A 15,378-nucleotide genomic window follows, 5' to 3' on the forward strand; every position below is an offset into this window, starting at 1 on the left:
ACCCCTTTAGGAGTTATTGCCCTTTATAGTAAATTTTTAACCATTTTTCGTAAATATCCATGATCTTTTACAAAAATCTTCTCCTCTGAAACTACCGGGCTAAATTAATCAAAATTGGCCACAATCATCATTGATGTATTTAGTTTAAAGTTTGTGTTTAATTACCGGGCCAAACATCCAAGATGGCCGCCATGGCTAAAAATAGAACATAGGGGTAAAATGCAGTTTTTGGCTTATAACTCAAAAACCAAAGCATTTAGAGCAAATCTGACATGGGATCTAAGTGTTTATCAGGTCAAGATCTATCTGCCCTGAAATTTTCAGATGAATCAGACAACCCATTGTTGGGTTGCTGCCCATAAATTGGTAATTTTAAGGAAATTTTACTGTTTTTGGTTATTATCTTGAATATTATTATAGATGGAGATAAACTGTAAACAGCAATAATGTACAGCAATTTAAGACTCAAAAATAAGTCAAATGACCAAAATGGTCAATTGACCCCCTAAGAAGTTATTGTCCTTTACAATCAATTTTTAACAATTTTCATAAAAGGAGTAGGTCCGTCCGGTAAGAGCCCTTTTTGGCCCCAAGATATAGCAGTTTTACAAAATTGTTAAAATGTAAACTTTTAGTTATTTATTGGATAGTAGAATGGTTCTGCTACATAAATATTGGCTGTTTTTGGCCATGCAATGCACATATATTGAGTACTAGCACCATAAAGTCATGCTAAATTACAGAAATCATCAAAATTCAAGCATTTTAGTTAAATTTTAGACGGTTTCTGTATAAAACGAAAGTGGCCGCATTCGTGTTCATCCAAAATATTAAAATGGAAGTTGTATTTGATGATAATACATAACATATATAAAGATTGAGGATGAACACGGATGCGGCCACTTTAATTTTTGACAAAAACCATCTCAAAAGTGACATTTTTTTGCATATTTGGTAGGTTTTTCATATTTTAGCTTGTAACGGATCGTTTTTTATGACTAAATGAGTTAAAATCTTTCACATAAAATAATTGAATCAAATGAAATAGAAACTTAAGTGTTTAAAAAGTGGTCTAAATCTTTCGTCTGATGAAACTGAAATTTGAGGCCAAAATCGGTCCTTACCGTACTCCTTTGAAAATTTTTAACTAACATTTTCCACTGAAACTACACGGACAAGTTCATTATAGATAGAGATAATTGTAAGCAGCAAGAATGTTCAGTAAAGTAAGATGTACAAACACATCACAATCACCTAAACACAATTTTGTCATGAACTGTCTGCTTCCTTTGTTTAATTCACATATACCAAGGTGAGCGACACAGGCTCTTTAGAGCCTCTAGTTTTTATAGTTTTGTCTATTTTTCATAATAATGATTTATTGATTACAATGTTTCGATCTTGAATAAAAATTAACGTTTTGTATTTTGAGAGCTATTAAGAATTTATATATCTAGAGTCATGAAGCTTATATTAAAGTACAAAACGCAGCTTATTATCACAGATACAGTTTATTTAAAATTTTTAGTCAACTTGCATTAATTGTACACTTAGAAAAAACTAGAAGTGCACAATATTCACCAAGCCAGTTCCCACAGTTAAACAATATGTAGATTACGACGCGACGTGATGTACTCAATTTGTATCAGCTCCGTTTTCGTGGAAAAAGTGAACAGATATACGACTGACTCTTTGATCTGCTAATATAAAAAAGAAGATGTGGTATGATTGCCAATGAGACAACTATCCACAAAAGACCAACATGACACAAACATTTAAAAACAACTATAGATCACTGTACGGCCTTCAACAATGAGTTGAAAGCCCATACCGCATAGTCAGCTATAGTAAAGGTCCCGATAATACAATGTAAAACAATTCAAACGAGAAAACTAACGGCCTTATTTATGTAAAAAAATGAACGAAAAACAAATATGTAACACATAAACAAACGACAACCACTGAATTACAGGCTCCTGACTTGGGACAGGTACATACATAAGCACACCATGAAAATTTGCATCAGCTCTTGTGATATACAGACAGAACGACGAAGTAAATATATGGTTCTTCCCACGCCACTTGAAGACAATAGCTTTCGGTGACTTTTTACATAAATAAAACTTGGCTGTTTTGCATTGGTTTAGATTTAAACTTTTTCATGTAACACAGATACAAAAATATATCAAGTAATAGAATATATTACTAAAAATTAGGTACAGTCAGTGAACATTTCGATTTTTCATGTTAATTTTAACATAAAAAAATCTTTTAAAAAAAAAAAAATTTCGAGATTATTTCTTGATATTTTTTTTATGAAATTTTCAGTTTGATTAAGATATATAAGATTCTTTTTTGTTCAACAACCTTTTTAATTCTGTAAATCAAATACGGATGAAAATAATTATGTAACAGTTTCCGGTTATACTTGACCAAACATTTATGGTTTGTTAATGTTTTGATATATTTTTTTTTAACAATATCCCTTTTTACAATATTTTAGTTAAGACCTGATATAGGTGAATTACAGGTAATTATTACGATGCCAGTCCTTATGAGGACCCCCTAATCCCTAATGTTGTTTTAGTCTAATTATCAAATGTTGGAGAAACGTGACTAAACCTGTCCCGCTTCAGGTTAAAGTTTTTGGTCAAGGTAGTTTTTGATGAAGTTGAAGTCCAATCAACTTGAAACTTAGTATACATGTGCCCTATGATATGATCTTTCTAATTTGAATGCCAAATTATAGTTTTGACACCAATTTTACAGTTCACTGAACATAGAAAATGAAAGTGCAAATTTCAGGTTAAAGTTTTTGGTCAAGGTAGTTTTTGATAAAGTAGAAGTCCAATCAACTTGAAACTTAGTGAACATGTTCCCTTTGATAACATCATTCTAATTTTAATGCCAAATTAGAGAATTTAATCCAATTTCACGGTCCACTAAACATAGAAAATGATAGTGCGAGTGGGGCATCCGTGTACTGTGGACACATTCTTGTTTTTCCATATTTACACACATGATTTATGTTTTTGAATTTGTTCATCTTACATTGTAGCCATTGATCAGCTTCCAAAAATTGCCTGTATACAGTATTACCATGGCCTTACTCTAAAACATCTACATGACTTCAGTGGAGCAGAAAAATACAGCAAGATGTGTAAGTATTTTAAAAACAAATTATTTTTCTTCAATAAAATTTTTTTGATTTATTTTAAATATTTAATATGAGTACTTTTCCACTACAAACAATAAAACCAAACTGATGAAAAAATGCAATGCAATTGAAGATAAATTATTTAAACTTCATAATAGTCATAGCATGGTCATTATGAATGCTTTTCAACAAAAACATTCCAAATGATAAAAGAATTGAACTTCCAAATCTTTGAAACAATTTCATTTTAATAAAACACATTTTTCATTGTTCAGTTTTCATTTTGTACATTTTTAGTTGTCATTTTATTCCTTTCCTCTAAAATTTACATAGAATTGTAAGATTTCAACTTAAATGTCTTTATTATAGGCTTGAAGACTCTTGAAAGGAAAGATAGAGTTTTGACAATTCCAGGTTCAATAACTAGTACTGTTATGGTATTACAAGCAGAGATGTTGTATGGGTTAGGGACAGACACTTCATTACAGTCAGCACTGGAAATTATTGAACAGGTCAGCATTAATTACACATAATAGAAAATACTGTATATCTTTTAATAAGATATATGTGGTGAATGTTGATGATCAAACAAAAATGAAGCCATTTAGAGGTAAGCATATAAGTTTAGATGAGAAACTGACTGATAGGTGTTTATACCTGTTTTACCATAAGCAAGAGCAGGCCTTGCGGCCATAAAACTTTCGAGTACTCGTACTCAAAATTCAACCAATCAAAATGCTGGATTTCATGTTTCGAGCACGATTTTTGTGCTCCGAGCACTGAGCAAAGTTTTATGACTTCAACCCCAGGTCTAGTATCTAATGAACTCCATCAATCACTCTGTCTGTCTGCTTGCTAGTCAGTATGTCTGTTCTTTCAACCAGACCTAGATCATTTGAAGAGAACTGGTTTGTGTTCTCCATAACTTGAATAGTTTTTCTCTTGATTTTGAATATGTCTTATTTAGTTTCCAATATTTTGTCATTATATGGTGTAGAGGTTACTTTGTTTTTCATCAAGAGTTTTCCTGCCAAAGTAATACAAACTTTGGGCAGTGATTATCACCCAGTTGTAGTTATGCACCTTTTTTCAGGGGTTAAAATAAGAGGTGTTCCGAGTTCTGCGACCTTCCACTTTTGCAGTCCGACTTTCGTCTTAGTTACTAGCTATGCCCGACTACCCTTCAACTTGAAAGAGAAAAAAACAAAACTTTGCAAACCTTTTTACTAAAATTTCCAAATAAACAATCTCAAAACTTATTTTCATCTTTGTTATTCATGACAGTGCTGTTCATTTTGTTCAACCACTAGCTTTATACTAAACAATCGCCAACAAGTAATGTGTAAATTTGAGTAAAATCATATATTGCATTAACTCGAATAATTATAGCGGCCGCTTATGGTCATTGTCCTTCAGAGGTAGTGATTGATAGGGAGCATAATATAATGACTGGATTATTCGAGTTAATCTGACAGCTGACAAAAACAACTTTGAAAAACAATGGATGCCACTTGACAATTACAATACCAGATAAGATTCCTGAAGCAGATAAGGGTAATTCCAGGTTTTGGTGATCAAATAAATAAAAAATAACAATTCCAGGCAGGTGACAAAATACATCTATGATTATGAAATATAAACACTAGATACTAAGAATTGAAAACCTAAAATATATATGGAAAAGAAAGAAAAAGCAGAACATATTTTATACAGAAACTCAAAATTACTTTTTGACAAATTTTAATGTCCAAATCCAATACAATGTTACATTAAATTTCTTTATCAGTACTAAATGTTGATAATGCATGTAGATGTTTTGAAAGTGCAAACATATTACTGCAATTTCAAGGGGTAATTTTTTTCTCTATTTCGAAAGGCCAGTAAATAGCTGGAAAATTCTTTTTTATTTTCACCTATAGTGCAACTAGATATGATACAATATAAGCAAAGCAACACAAGCTCTAGTTGACTTTTAAAATTGATCTGACAACACACACACCCGCAGTGACACCCTCACCAATACCAAAAAAAAGATTATTGAATTAATAATATACAAGACAATGATTCACGTCTTTCATGAACATCAGTGAAACTGACGATGAAAAGCACATTAATTTTGTTTCTTACTGAGTCATGAAATATTTTAAGTAAAAGTAGAACCTGGAATTGAGGTTGTGGACCTTTCAGTTTGGAGTGTCAAAGGTCATGGACCTTCCAGTACCAAATGTTAATTTGAACCCCTGCTTTTTTGTCAAGCTTGCAACTTTTGTCACAAAAGCGAGACATAGCATTCCTACATTATTTTGTTGTTGTCTACAAATATTCACTCTCAATCTCTGTTGTTTTTGAAATTTTAATAACTTTCTTAAGCTATCCTGGATCCAGGTTTAATCCACCATTTTCTACATTTAAAAATGCCTGTACCAAGTCAGGAATATGACAGTTCTTGTCCATTCGTTTTTGATGCGTTTTGTTATTTGATTTTGCCATGTGATTATGGACTTTCCAAATTGATTTTACTCTGAGTTCAGTATTTTTGTGATTTTACTTTTTCCTACCAAACTTGGACAGAAGCTTGTTTATGATTAAAAGGTGGTATCTAGAAGGACATTTTGTTAAAGTTTTGTTCTTGTTTTTCCTTATTTTACTTATAAATGGACCTAGTTTTTCTTCCAGTTAACTTTAGAAGTCTGTAGTTAAAGTTTTTAAAGCATTTATTAGATTCATAAACTACCCTGGATTTTTACTAAACTTGGACAGAAGCTTCTTACAATAAATAGATAGTATCAAGAGGAATAATTTTATTATTTTTTTCCCTCAGTTTTGTTGAGCCTGCGATTAACAGCAAAAGAAGGCACTACACTGGGTTCCGTGGAACCTTTACAAATTTATACTGTTCTCAAGGGATATATATTTCCAAATTTTTTAAGGATGTCCTTTCCTGAATCTTTTGGGATATTATTTTCTCTATTCACCAGCTTGATGTTTGGCATTTATTGTTGTCAATTGATCACATTTGAAAAGATTAAACTTGTTGACTTTTTATAAGCAAATCTAATATACATTACCATATAAAAAAGAAGATGTGGTATGATTGCCAATGAGACAACTATCCACAAAAGACCAAAATGACACAGACATTAACAACTATAGGTCACCGTACGGCCTTCAACAATGAGCAAAGACCATACCATAAAGTCAGCTATTAAAGGCCAAAATAAGACAATGTAAAACGATTCAAACGAGCAAACTCACAGCCGTATTTAAGTAAAAAAATTAACGAAAAACAAATATGTAACTCATAAACAAACGACAACCACTGAATTACAGGCTCCTGACTTGGGACAGGCACATACATAAATAATGTGGCGGGGTTAAACATGTTAGCAGGATCCCAACCCTCCCCCTAACCTGGGATAGTGGTATAACAGTATAACATAAGATGCCTATATTTTCATTTTTTTTTGTATTGGCAAATTTTGTGATATCATATACATTATAGTTATTAGATGAAATTTTCCTTACTGACTGATAATTTCCTTTCTCAGAACAGTAGAGTGATATGAAAAATTATTGCTAGAAGCTAAAGCAGCATTTGCTGTTGTCAAAGAAAATTTACAATGTGGAGCAGTAATCAGATTATCATTTGTTCATCACACCACCTTAATTTAGCCATACAAGCTTAAGCCAAAATATCAATTTCAACGATAACCTATAAGTACTACAATCTTAGGTCAAAATTGTTTCACAGTCCTGAAATTCTCCTATTATTTTATTTTTAAAAATTTATTTATAACATTGCCAAAACCAGAGACATATAATACAATTATATGTCTCTGCCAAAACTGAATTTGATTTCTGATTTTGATGAAATTTTTAATATTAAACTCATATTATGTCTACATGTTTTTTTGAATACAAATATTGAAATTTACAAATATTGAAATTAGGTGTCATTTTTTCCTATATAACCATATGATTTTTCATGCAGGAAATTCATATTTGTCTTATAACAGTGATTTTCTTAAAAACATTAATCAAAAATATATTTCATAATTATTGTTAAAAACTGCAGACATTTCTGTATTTGATAAAAACAAATCATTCTATTAGGGCTAGAAAAAGCTTCAGTAGAATTTTAATAAAATGTGCTTTTATACAAATACAAATACAAAATATTTATTAGCACAAACTCATCAACAATAAATGGTTAAGGCTCATGGTATATTAATTACATAGTTGATCATACATAATAAGTATTGTAAATAATGACTATATCAATATGTAATTTTATAAACAATGACTATGAATTTAAGACATTGACAATTCTATAGAGTTTGTAAACTTTACAGATTCAGACTGTCTGAAATGAAAGAAAAAAGTAAATTTTAGGATTGTGTATGAATTATTATTTTATAAAAAGATTATATTATTTTCATTTTTTTTAAATTTTGTAGGATCATCGATTATATTTGATACTTTTTTAATAGTTGAGTATTTTTCACAATATAAAAGAAAATGATTTTATATGAAAAAGTACAGAAAATTTGCACAGTTAAAACTTTTATTTCATTTAATTTCATGATGCATGTATTTCCATTAATGAAAAATATTGGCATTGTATATATATATATATATATATAAATGTATGATTTATGAAAATAGGTTGAAAAATGAATGAGAAAAAAATTTCATGATATTTTACATGAAATTTATCTGTTATTTACCTGTACAAGAAATGATTTGGGTTATCTTCCTTGATTTTTGATGTTCATTAAATATTGATAATATTTATATTTAAACTCATATTTGACAAGATAAGTATGTAATAGCAAACATAACAATGGTTTGTTATATAGGGGTCAGCATTTTAAAAGAATAAGATGATTTGAAAGTTTGTTAATTGCAGTTGTTTGGTACTAAATTGACCTACATAAGAGATTTGTTAGGGCTTTTTCAAATAATTTTTTCGTCTTGTTATAATCATGTATTGTAGAGGCAATGGCAATGCATCTGGGGGTTCTGATGTCCAGGCCACAGCTCTGTATTGACATTGTTTCTCGTCATATTTTTTGGTGAAAATTTCACTATAATAACAGCAAATGAAAGTGTAGTATTCACAGCAAAAATAAAGCATTGCCTTCAATATTCAATGGCCATACCTTATGCTTAAAGTAAATAAACAAGGTCATGTTTTACATCTCTGCTTGTCCTAACATAAATTATTTCTCATTCTTTATAAAGATACAACAAAAAGACTAATATGGCAGGAGATACACACCAAACAGTTTTAAGCTAACAACTTTTTTCAAAATACATGTATACCAATTGAATATTAGAGTCCATACATCATGCATCATTATATAATCATCTCAACTGTTCATACTAATATCTACTAAAAGAAAACACAAAGAATTAGGATTTATACAAAGCATAATATGACAATCTAAATGTATTAAAGTTTTCCAACAAGTTTGGTGTATGAATTCTTAATGAAATGAAAAGGGTGTGTAAAACAGTATATAAAGTCTGAAATCCAAACAACTCAGTTCTGCGCAACATAATTAGAAAGAAATCTCAAAACGAAAAGAAGTACAATGAAGTCCAACTCAGTTTTTATACAGCCACAAAATTGTTTTGTGTTGTCATAATGCTATGATGATGTCATCAGTGTCTTTGCGTTGTTGGCATCATCTGCGGCAGTGATCTGCGGTGTTGTGGTCCAAAGACACATTTCATTTCAGAACAATAATTTAAAGTTTAAGCGAATGGATCTCTATGAAATTTTAATAGAAGGTTCAATACCACGAAAGGAAGGTTGGGATTGATTTTGGGGGTTATGATTCTAACATTTAAGGAAAAAGGGGGTCTGAAAGGGACCAAAAACAAGATTTTTAGTAGTTTCCAGACAATAACTTGTGAGTAAGTGTATTAATCTCTCTTAAAATACACCACAAGGTTTCATATCACAAGGGGAGGGCTTGGATTGAGTATGCGGGTATTTGCCCTAAACATGCAGAATTTTTAGAAAAGTTTCAAAAAGAAATCTTCATTTGCACAGTATAGCGCAATAGATCTTTAAGATTTTTCACCACATTAATTTTGACAAAAAGGATAAAAGATGTGAACAATAACAGTTCATCACACTGTTTTGATTTATGAGCAAAACACACACAAAAAAAAGGATATGACTAAAGGTGAAACAATGCAAACAAACAAAAAAAATTGTCATGATTTGAACTTTATCATGGAAGTAAAAAACAAAAATGACAAGCACTAGATTGCCAATTCTTGGTTTGGAATAGACACATAAAGAACAACAAAAGTTATTTCACTAGTTTGTGAGTGCTCAACCCTCCCCATAACCTAGGCAGGTGACATGTGAAACACTCATCAAGCAAATTGTAGTTTCAAAGTAAACTCAGAAAGATCATGATTTATGGAAGATATACCCAATACTTTTAGAATACATTACGACAAGTATTTGATTAACTTTTTCAGATATCAGATGACGTTCCTTTAGATTTATTGAAAGGTCAGATTTACCTGAAGTTGAAAGATTTAGATAACTGTGAGGTATGTTTGTTGTTTGAAATATATTTGCCTCATTTGACAAACCCCCATCTTTGATGGTTTACTTTTGGTTTTCATTTGAAGCATTTTGAATAAGTTGAAAATACTACATTTTAGATTATGTTCAATGACCTATATTATTTTATATAGAATTAGAAATGTTGTTCGTTATAAGACTTGGAATTAGTGTGACTTTAAAATTGAAAATGGAAAATGGGGAATGCGTCAAAGAGACAACAACCCGACCATAGAAAAAAACAACAGCAGAAGGTCTCCAACAGGTCTTCAATGTAGTGAGAAATTCCCGCACCCGGAGATGTCCTTCAGCTGACTTTGCATATTTCATATTTGTTCCTAGAGTTGTACCCCTTTAAGTACACAGTATCATTTTTTAGAACATAAATACTTGTCTTTGAACTATATTCTATTTTTTTTGTAGAAGTGCATCCATGGTGACAGTCCTTATATGATAGCATTGCATGGATGCTTCTTGTACCATAAAAACAACTATGACGAAGCTGTAGTCAAGTTTGTATATAATATTATAGTGGATTAACAAAATTTAAGTTTGACCATTTGTCTATCTGTATGTCCCATAGCTAGTCTCTATTCTCTAACCTAAGTTTACCTCAACCAAATAAAATGAAACTTATACACAATGCTTATAACCAACAAACACTGATCAAGTTAGAATTTGTGTAGTGGTGTGACACCTCTTTCAGAGTTCTTGAGTTATATCCCTCTATGAATTGAAAAAATATGAATTTGCAGTATATTTACAAGCAGATCTGTGTCCCATGGATAAATTCTTCTTTTATTTACACCTTTATTTAATTTTCAGTTTCATTGTCCGGAGAAAAAAGAAGTATGTGTTGTAAATTCCTAATATTGGGAAAGAATTAACTGATGAACTCCGATTAACATCAAAGTAGATTCAAACTATAGAATGTATTCCATACCCATTGTATTTAATTCTTGATAATCATATTTTTTTGTAAAACATAATGAATATTTTATAGATTAAAAACCAGTATTGAAACAGATCCTAGTAACAGCTGGTCAATGTTTTGGTATGCTAAGGCATTATGGGAGAAGTATAAGAGCAGTAAAGAGAAGACAGACATTGAAACTTGTTACATGTCATTGCTTAAGGTAAAGCCATTCTATTGTCTCAATGGTTTTATTACTGAATTAGGTATTTTTAATGTAATATATTTAGGACACATATCTTTAAAATCATCTTGATTGTGTAAATGAAAGAAGTTGGGAAAACCTCCAACATGGTCCCTTTTTCAAGCTAGGAACAAAAGTATGGAATTATTGACTAATATAACCACGAATCATAACTTTTATAATCAATTATATAGGAATAACATCCATTGGTAGGATATTTACAAAGCTACAGAATCAAGTCTATTTATGACGCAGTAAATAGCACAGATTTTCATTTTCTTCAAAAAGGCAAGAAAACAGGTAAATTTGGATGGCTTTTAAACATCCATTGCTCATCAACTTCATTTTTCTACTTACATGTAAAAATGTCAACAAGTCACTTTATGAATTATTAAATGTGTTGTTTTCCATATTTATATAGCATGTAATTTAACTCCTGGTACAAACAATACAGATAATATATTGGTTATTATCAGTTACTAAGAAAGATTTGTTTATCTTATTTTTTAGTCAGCAAAATTGGACCCATACAATTCAGAAACATTTCTATATCTGGGACATTTCTCATTGAATGTCCAACATGATGATACAAGGGCTAGAAAATGTTATCAGAAAGCTTTTGACCTTGACACTAGATGTGATGAAGCAGGTGCTGCCCTCTGTGATTTAATGAATTCAGCAGATCAGGAAGAAGAAGCTTATAAACTCCTGCTCTCTGTGACTTCAAAAGCCAGTGCTGGTTGGTGAGTATGTCAATCTAAGAATTTACTAAGTCTTTGTCAGAGTTGTTTCATTTTATGTTATGACAATTTAACCAGCAGGACACACAAACAATGGAATGAGGATTTCAAGCCAAATCTCACCAGTCTTTGGATTTGACATTGTATTTAATGATATGACTAGGATTTAACTAACTAAGGTATTAAAATATCTAAATTTTTTTCTTTCAGTGGAAAGTGGGCATGGCTAAGGCTAGGATTATACCAGGTGAAGCATGACAGTGCTAACTCAGCTGTAACCAGTTTCCAGGCAGCATTAAGAGGAGATCCTAAAGATAAGTAGGTGTTCTAAAAAATAATCATGATGAATTCATTTCTTCTGAGTCACTTTTATTTTTGAAGATCCTGGTGAATTCATTACTTCTGAGACCCTCTCATTATCAAAGATTCTTGGTGAAAGCATTTCTTCTCAGATCCTCTTGTTTGTAAAGATCCAGGGGAATGCATTACTTCTATAACCCTCTCATTCTTATTGTACACACCTATAGATGACATTGATGATTGTTTCCAGCTTGGTTTTTAGGATTATTTGATATCCTGTATAACTTGTTCATTTAAACTTGATTTATTTCCTTATTATTTTAAGCCATGTATGGGAGTGTTTAGCAGAAGCTTACTATCACAGAGGCAGTTATACAGCAGCTTTGAAAGCTTTCACTAAAGCTTCTGAGGTACATGAACTTTATTATTGTTTATCAACTATTGCTGTAACTTCAATTCAATAGAACAATACAGTTAAATGAACATCAGTAGATTATTACTCTGACTTTTTAAAAGAGAGAAGAAAAAACTACCAAATTGATCTAAACAACAAAAACAACATTATACAAAACACAACACAGAACAATTAAGACTGAGAAACAAACCAACCAAAAATTAGTAAAAATGATGCACTATTTTCAATAACCTGATACAGAGCAAAAGACAGTTAGGATTACACTTTGTCAAAATTATCACCCAATTATAGTATGATTATATTTTGTTTTTGAGCAACATCAGCACAAATTTTATTTTGATCTCTTGTGTTTAGCCAAATACAATAGACTGTAATTTATTTGTGACCTCAAACACATGTACCCAATTGAAATAAGAAAATGTCTTTGTTTCCGAAGAAACTCATACATACTAATGTAATTTACTTTCAGCTTGATCCAGATTCCATTTATTGCCTATACCAGTGAGTATGATATTTATTCCTCTCAACTTAAAAATTGTTAATAATGTCTCATTATAAAATTATGGTGTATCACACAAATCATTTTAAGTATATTCATGTTGTTATATCAGTCAACCAAATTATAGACAGAATATTCAAGTTACAGTACTAATAAATGAAAATATAGACATTGGTAAACTTATTATATTCACATGAAAAAAACCTTGTAAAATGATCCAAATTATGGATACATCATGCCAGTTAGGAATCCTTTAGATAGTACAAAAATAAGGAGGTATGGTGTGATTCCCAAATGAGATATCTATTCACCACAGTTCAAATGAAGTGGATGTAAGTAATATTAGGCATTCACACACCTTCAACAATGAGAAAACCCACACCTTATAGTTAACTGTAGAAGGCTTGACATGAATAAAAATGAAACAAATCAATTTAGACAACTAACAGCCTAGTTAATAACAAAACAGTTTAAAAAAAAAAATATGACAAACATGAACTAATAACAACTACTGACCTACAGGATCCTAAAATGGTCCAGGAACATAAACAATGTGTGCAAATCTATTAATTAAAAAAAATAAGAATTCTAAAACTTGTTTTGATGAAATATATGAAAATGTTCTTGCTTCATATTAGCATCCTGTCGATTTCTAATGATATTTGATTGTTTTTTTTTATTTCCATTGATAATTTCATCAAAGAACATGTTTTGACCTTTGAAACTGCTTTAGTATTGCAGCAATTAAACAGACGTTAGGGATGTTTACAGAAGCTATAGATGAATTCAAACTGATCCTCAGTAGAGATCCTGAATATGTTCCTGCTCTCAAAGGTATGATAACCATACATATGAATCGATAATAACTGTTTATTTCTGAAATTGATTGTTCAGCTACCAGCTCACATAAGAAAGCTAATAGATACACTCGACAGCAATTTTCTAACACTGAGACAATTATAGTGCACTGTTACGATTCAAATATGATGTAATGGTATAGAAAAATCTTGTAGCTGAGTAACTCATGACATCAACTGGCTACCTTTGAGAAAAATGTTGAAAAGATTTTTCCTATTCCTGCCTTTGCCATATTTGGATCGTCGTAATTCCAGTAAAGATTATCAGTTTAACACCAGTGAGCTAGACATGTGAATGAGGTCTTATCTAAATTATAATCTAAAATGAGGCAGAAGTGTTACTGTTTGTCAAGTTTTAAATTGCCTAATCTGATGTTCAGTGGTTGTCATGTTGAACATAGATGACAACCACTGAACATCAGATTAGGCAATTTAGAACTTGACAAACAGTAACACTTCTGCCTCATTTATATATATAGATTTGGTAACCATGGTCACCAGTGGTTCAAATTTAACCGGCAGTTCAGTTTTAACTACAGACTTAATAGATATAGGAAGATGTGGAATGAGTGCCAATGAAACAGCTCTCCGTCAAAGTAACAAGTTATAAAAGTGGTTCATAAGTGTTTCTCGTTTTTCGTTTTATATAGAGTAGACTGTTGGTTCTCCTGTTTGAATGGTTTTACACTAGTAATTTTTGGAGCCCTTTATAGCTTGCTGTTCGATGTGAGCCAATGCTCTGTGTTGAAGGCCGTACTTTGACCTATAATGGGTTACTTTTATAATTTGTTACTTTGACGGAGAGTTGTTTCATTGGCACTCATACCACATCTTCCTATATCTATTAAGTCTGTAGTTAATAGTGAACTGCCGGTTAAATTTGAACCAATGGTGACCATGGTTACCATATCTATATAGATAGGGTGCAAACATTAATCCACTATTCTGCCTCTGATAAAGGTTTGTTATGGACCAAAACTAGTCAGGCTATGAAACATCAACAGGCGCTGTTAATTATGTGTATTGGCATATCTTCTTTATTTTTAGGCTTTCACATTTTTTCTCTGCTGATACACATGATTAATATGGCTTCTACTAACAAAAGCTATATTTGGAGCTAATGTGTTTAGAGACCTCTTATGTCAGTACACCTTTTCTGTATTGCCTACTAAATATAATTAGTTTAACAATCCACCAACAAGTGATTATAGGACAAAGTATGGTAAGGCCTGTTTTTGGCCACCTTTTTTCTCATTTTTCAAATTCTGTTTTTGAAATCTACTTATTATGTTAAAATATTCCCTAAAGCTTAAGTTTGTAAGGATGAACTTCAAAACCACTAATTTTAGCAACTGGGTGAGGTGAGGGGGTAAACTTTCTGTTATTATTCAAATATTGAAAATTATTATTCACTTACCAGTTGTTTTGTACAACAAATTGTTAGTTTTTAAATGACTGCGCCAAGGTGACCCATGAATTTTTTTATTCCAATGTCATTAGTACTGTTTTTGCTGTCTAAATTGACATAATTTTCTCTGGGTCACGTAGGCACAACCTTTTAAATTTAAGAACCAATGACCAAAGTTCCTTCTTTTGTCATTTTTGGTGCACTTTAACTCCCCTCACCTCAGCCATTTTCTGAAATTCATGGTTTTGAAGTTCAG

General features: G+C 31.2%; 1 protein-coding gene across 4 annotated transcripts in view; it reads left to right on the forward strand.

The window, feature by feature from the left end:
* Positions 1-15,378, forward strand: part of LOC134716053 (tetratricopeptide repeat protein 37-like) — a 46,293-nt gene that overhangs the window by 16,760 nt on the left and 14,155 nt on the right. For all 4 annotated transcript variants that reach the window (XM_063578760.1, XM_063578761.1, XM_063578759.1 and 1 more), the window contains 10 exons: positions 3,059-3,160; positions 3,527-3,669; positions 9,659-9,733; positions 10,170-10,258; positions 10,750-10,882; positions 11,414-11,646; positions 11,854-11,961; positions 12,269-12,353; positions 12,828-12,859; positions 13,591-13,691. In XM_063578760.1, the coding sequence (XP_063434830.1) occupies positions 3,059-3,160; positions 3,527-3,669; positions 9,659-9,733; positions 10,170-10,258; positions 10,750-10,882; positions 11,414-11,646; positions 11,854-11,961; positions 12,269-12,353; positions 12,828-12,859; positions 13,591-13,691 (1,101 nt within the window). The remainder of the gene's footprint in view (positions 1-3,058; positions 3,161-3,526; positions 3,670-9,658; positions 9,734-10,169; positions 10,259-10,749; positions 10,883-11,413; positions 11,647-11,853; positions 11,962-12,268; positions 12,354-12,827; positions 12,860-13,590; positions 13,692-15,378) is intronic.

This window comes from Mytilus trossulus, chromosome 4 (genome assembly GCF_036588685.1).
Source record: "Mytilus trossulus isolate FHL-02 chromosome 4, PNRI_Mtr1.1.1.hap1, whole genome shotgun sequence".
Taxonomy (NCBI): Eukaryota; Metazoa; Mollusca; class Bivalvia; order Mytilida; family Mytilidae; genus Mytilus; species Mytilus trossulus.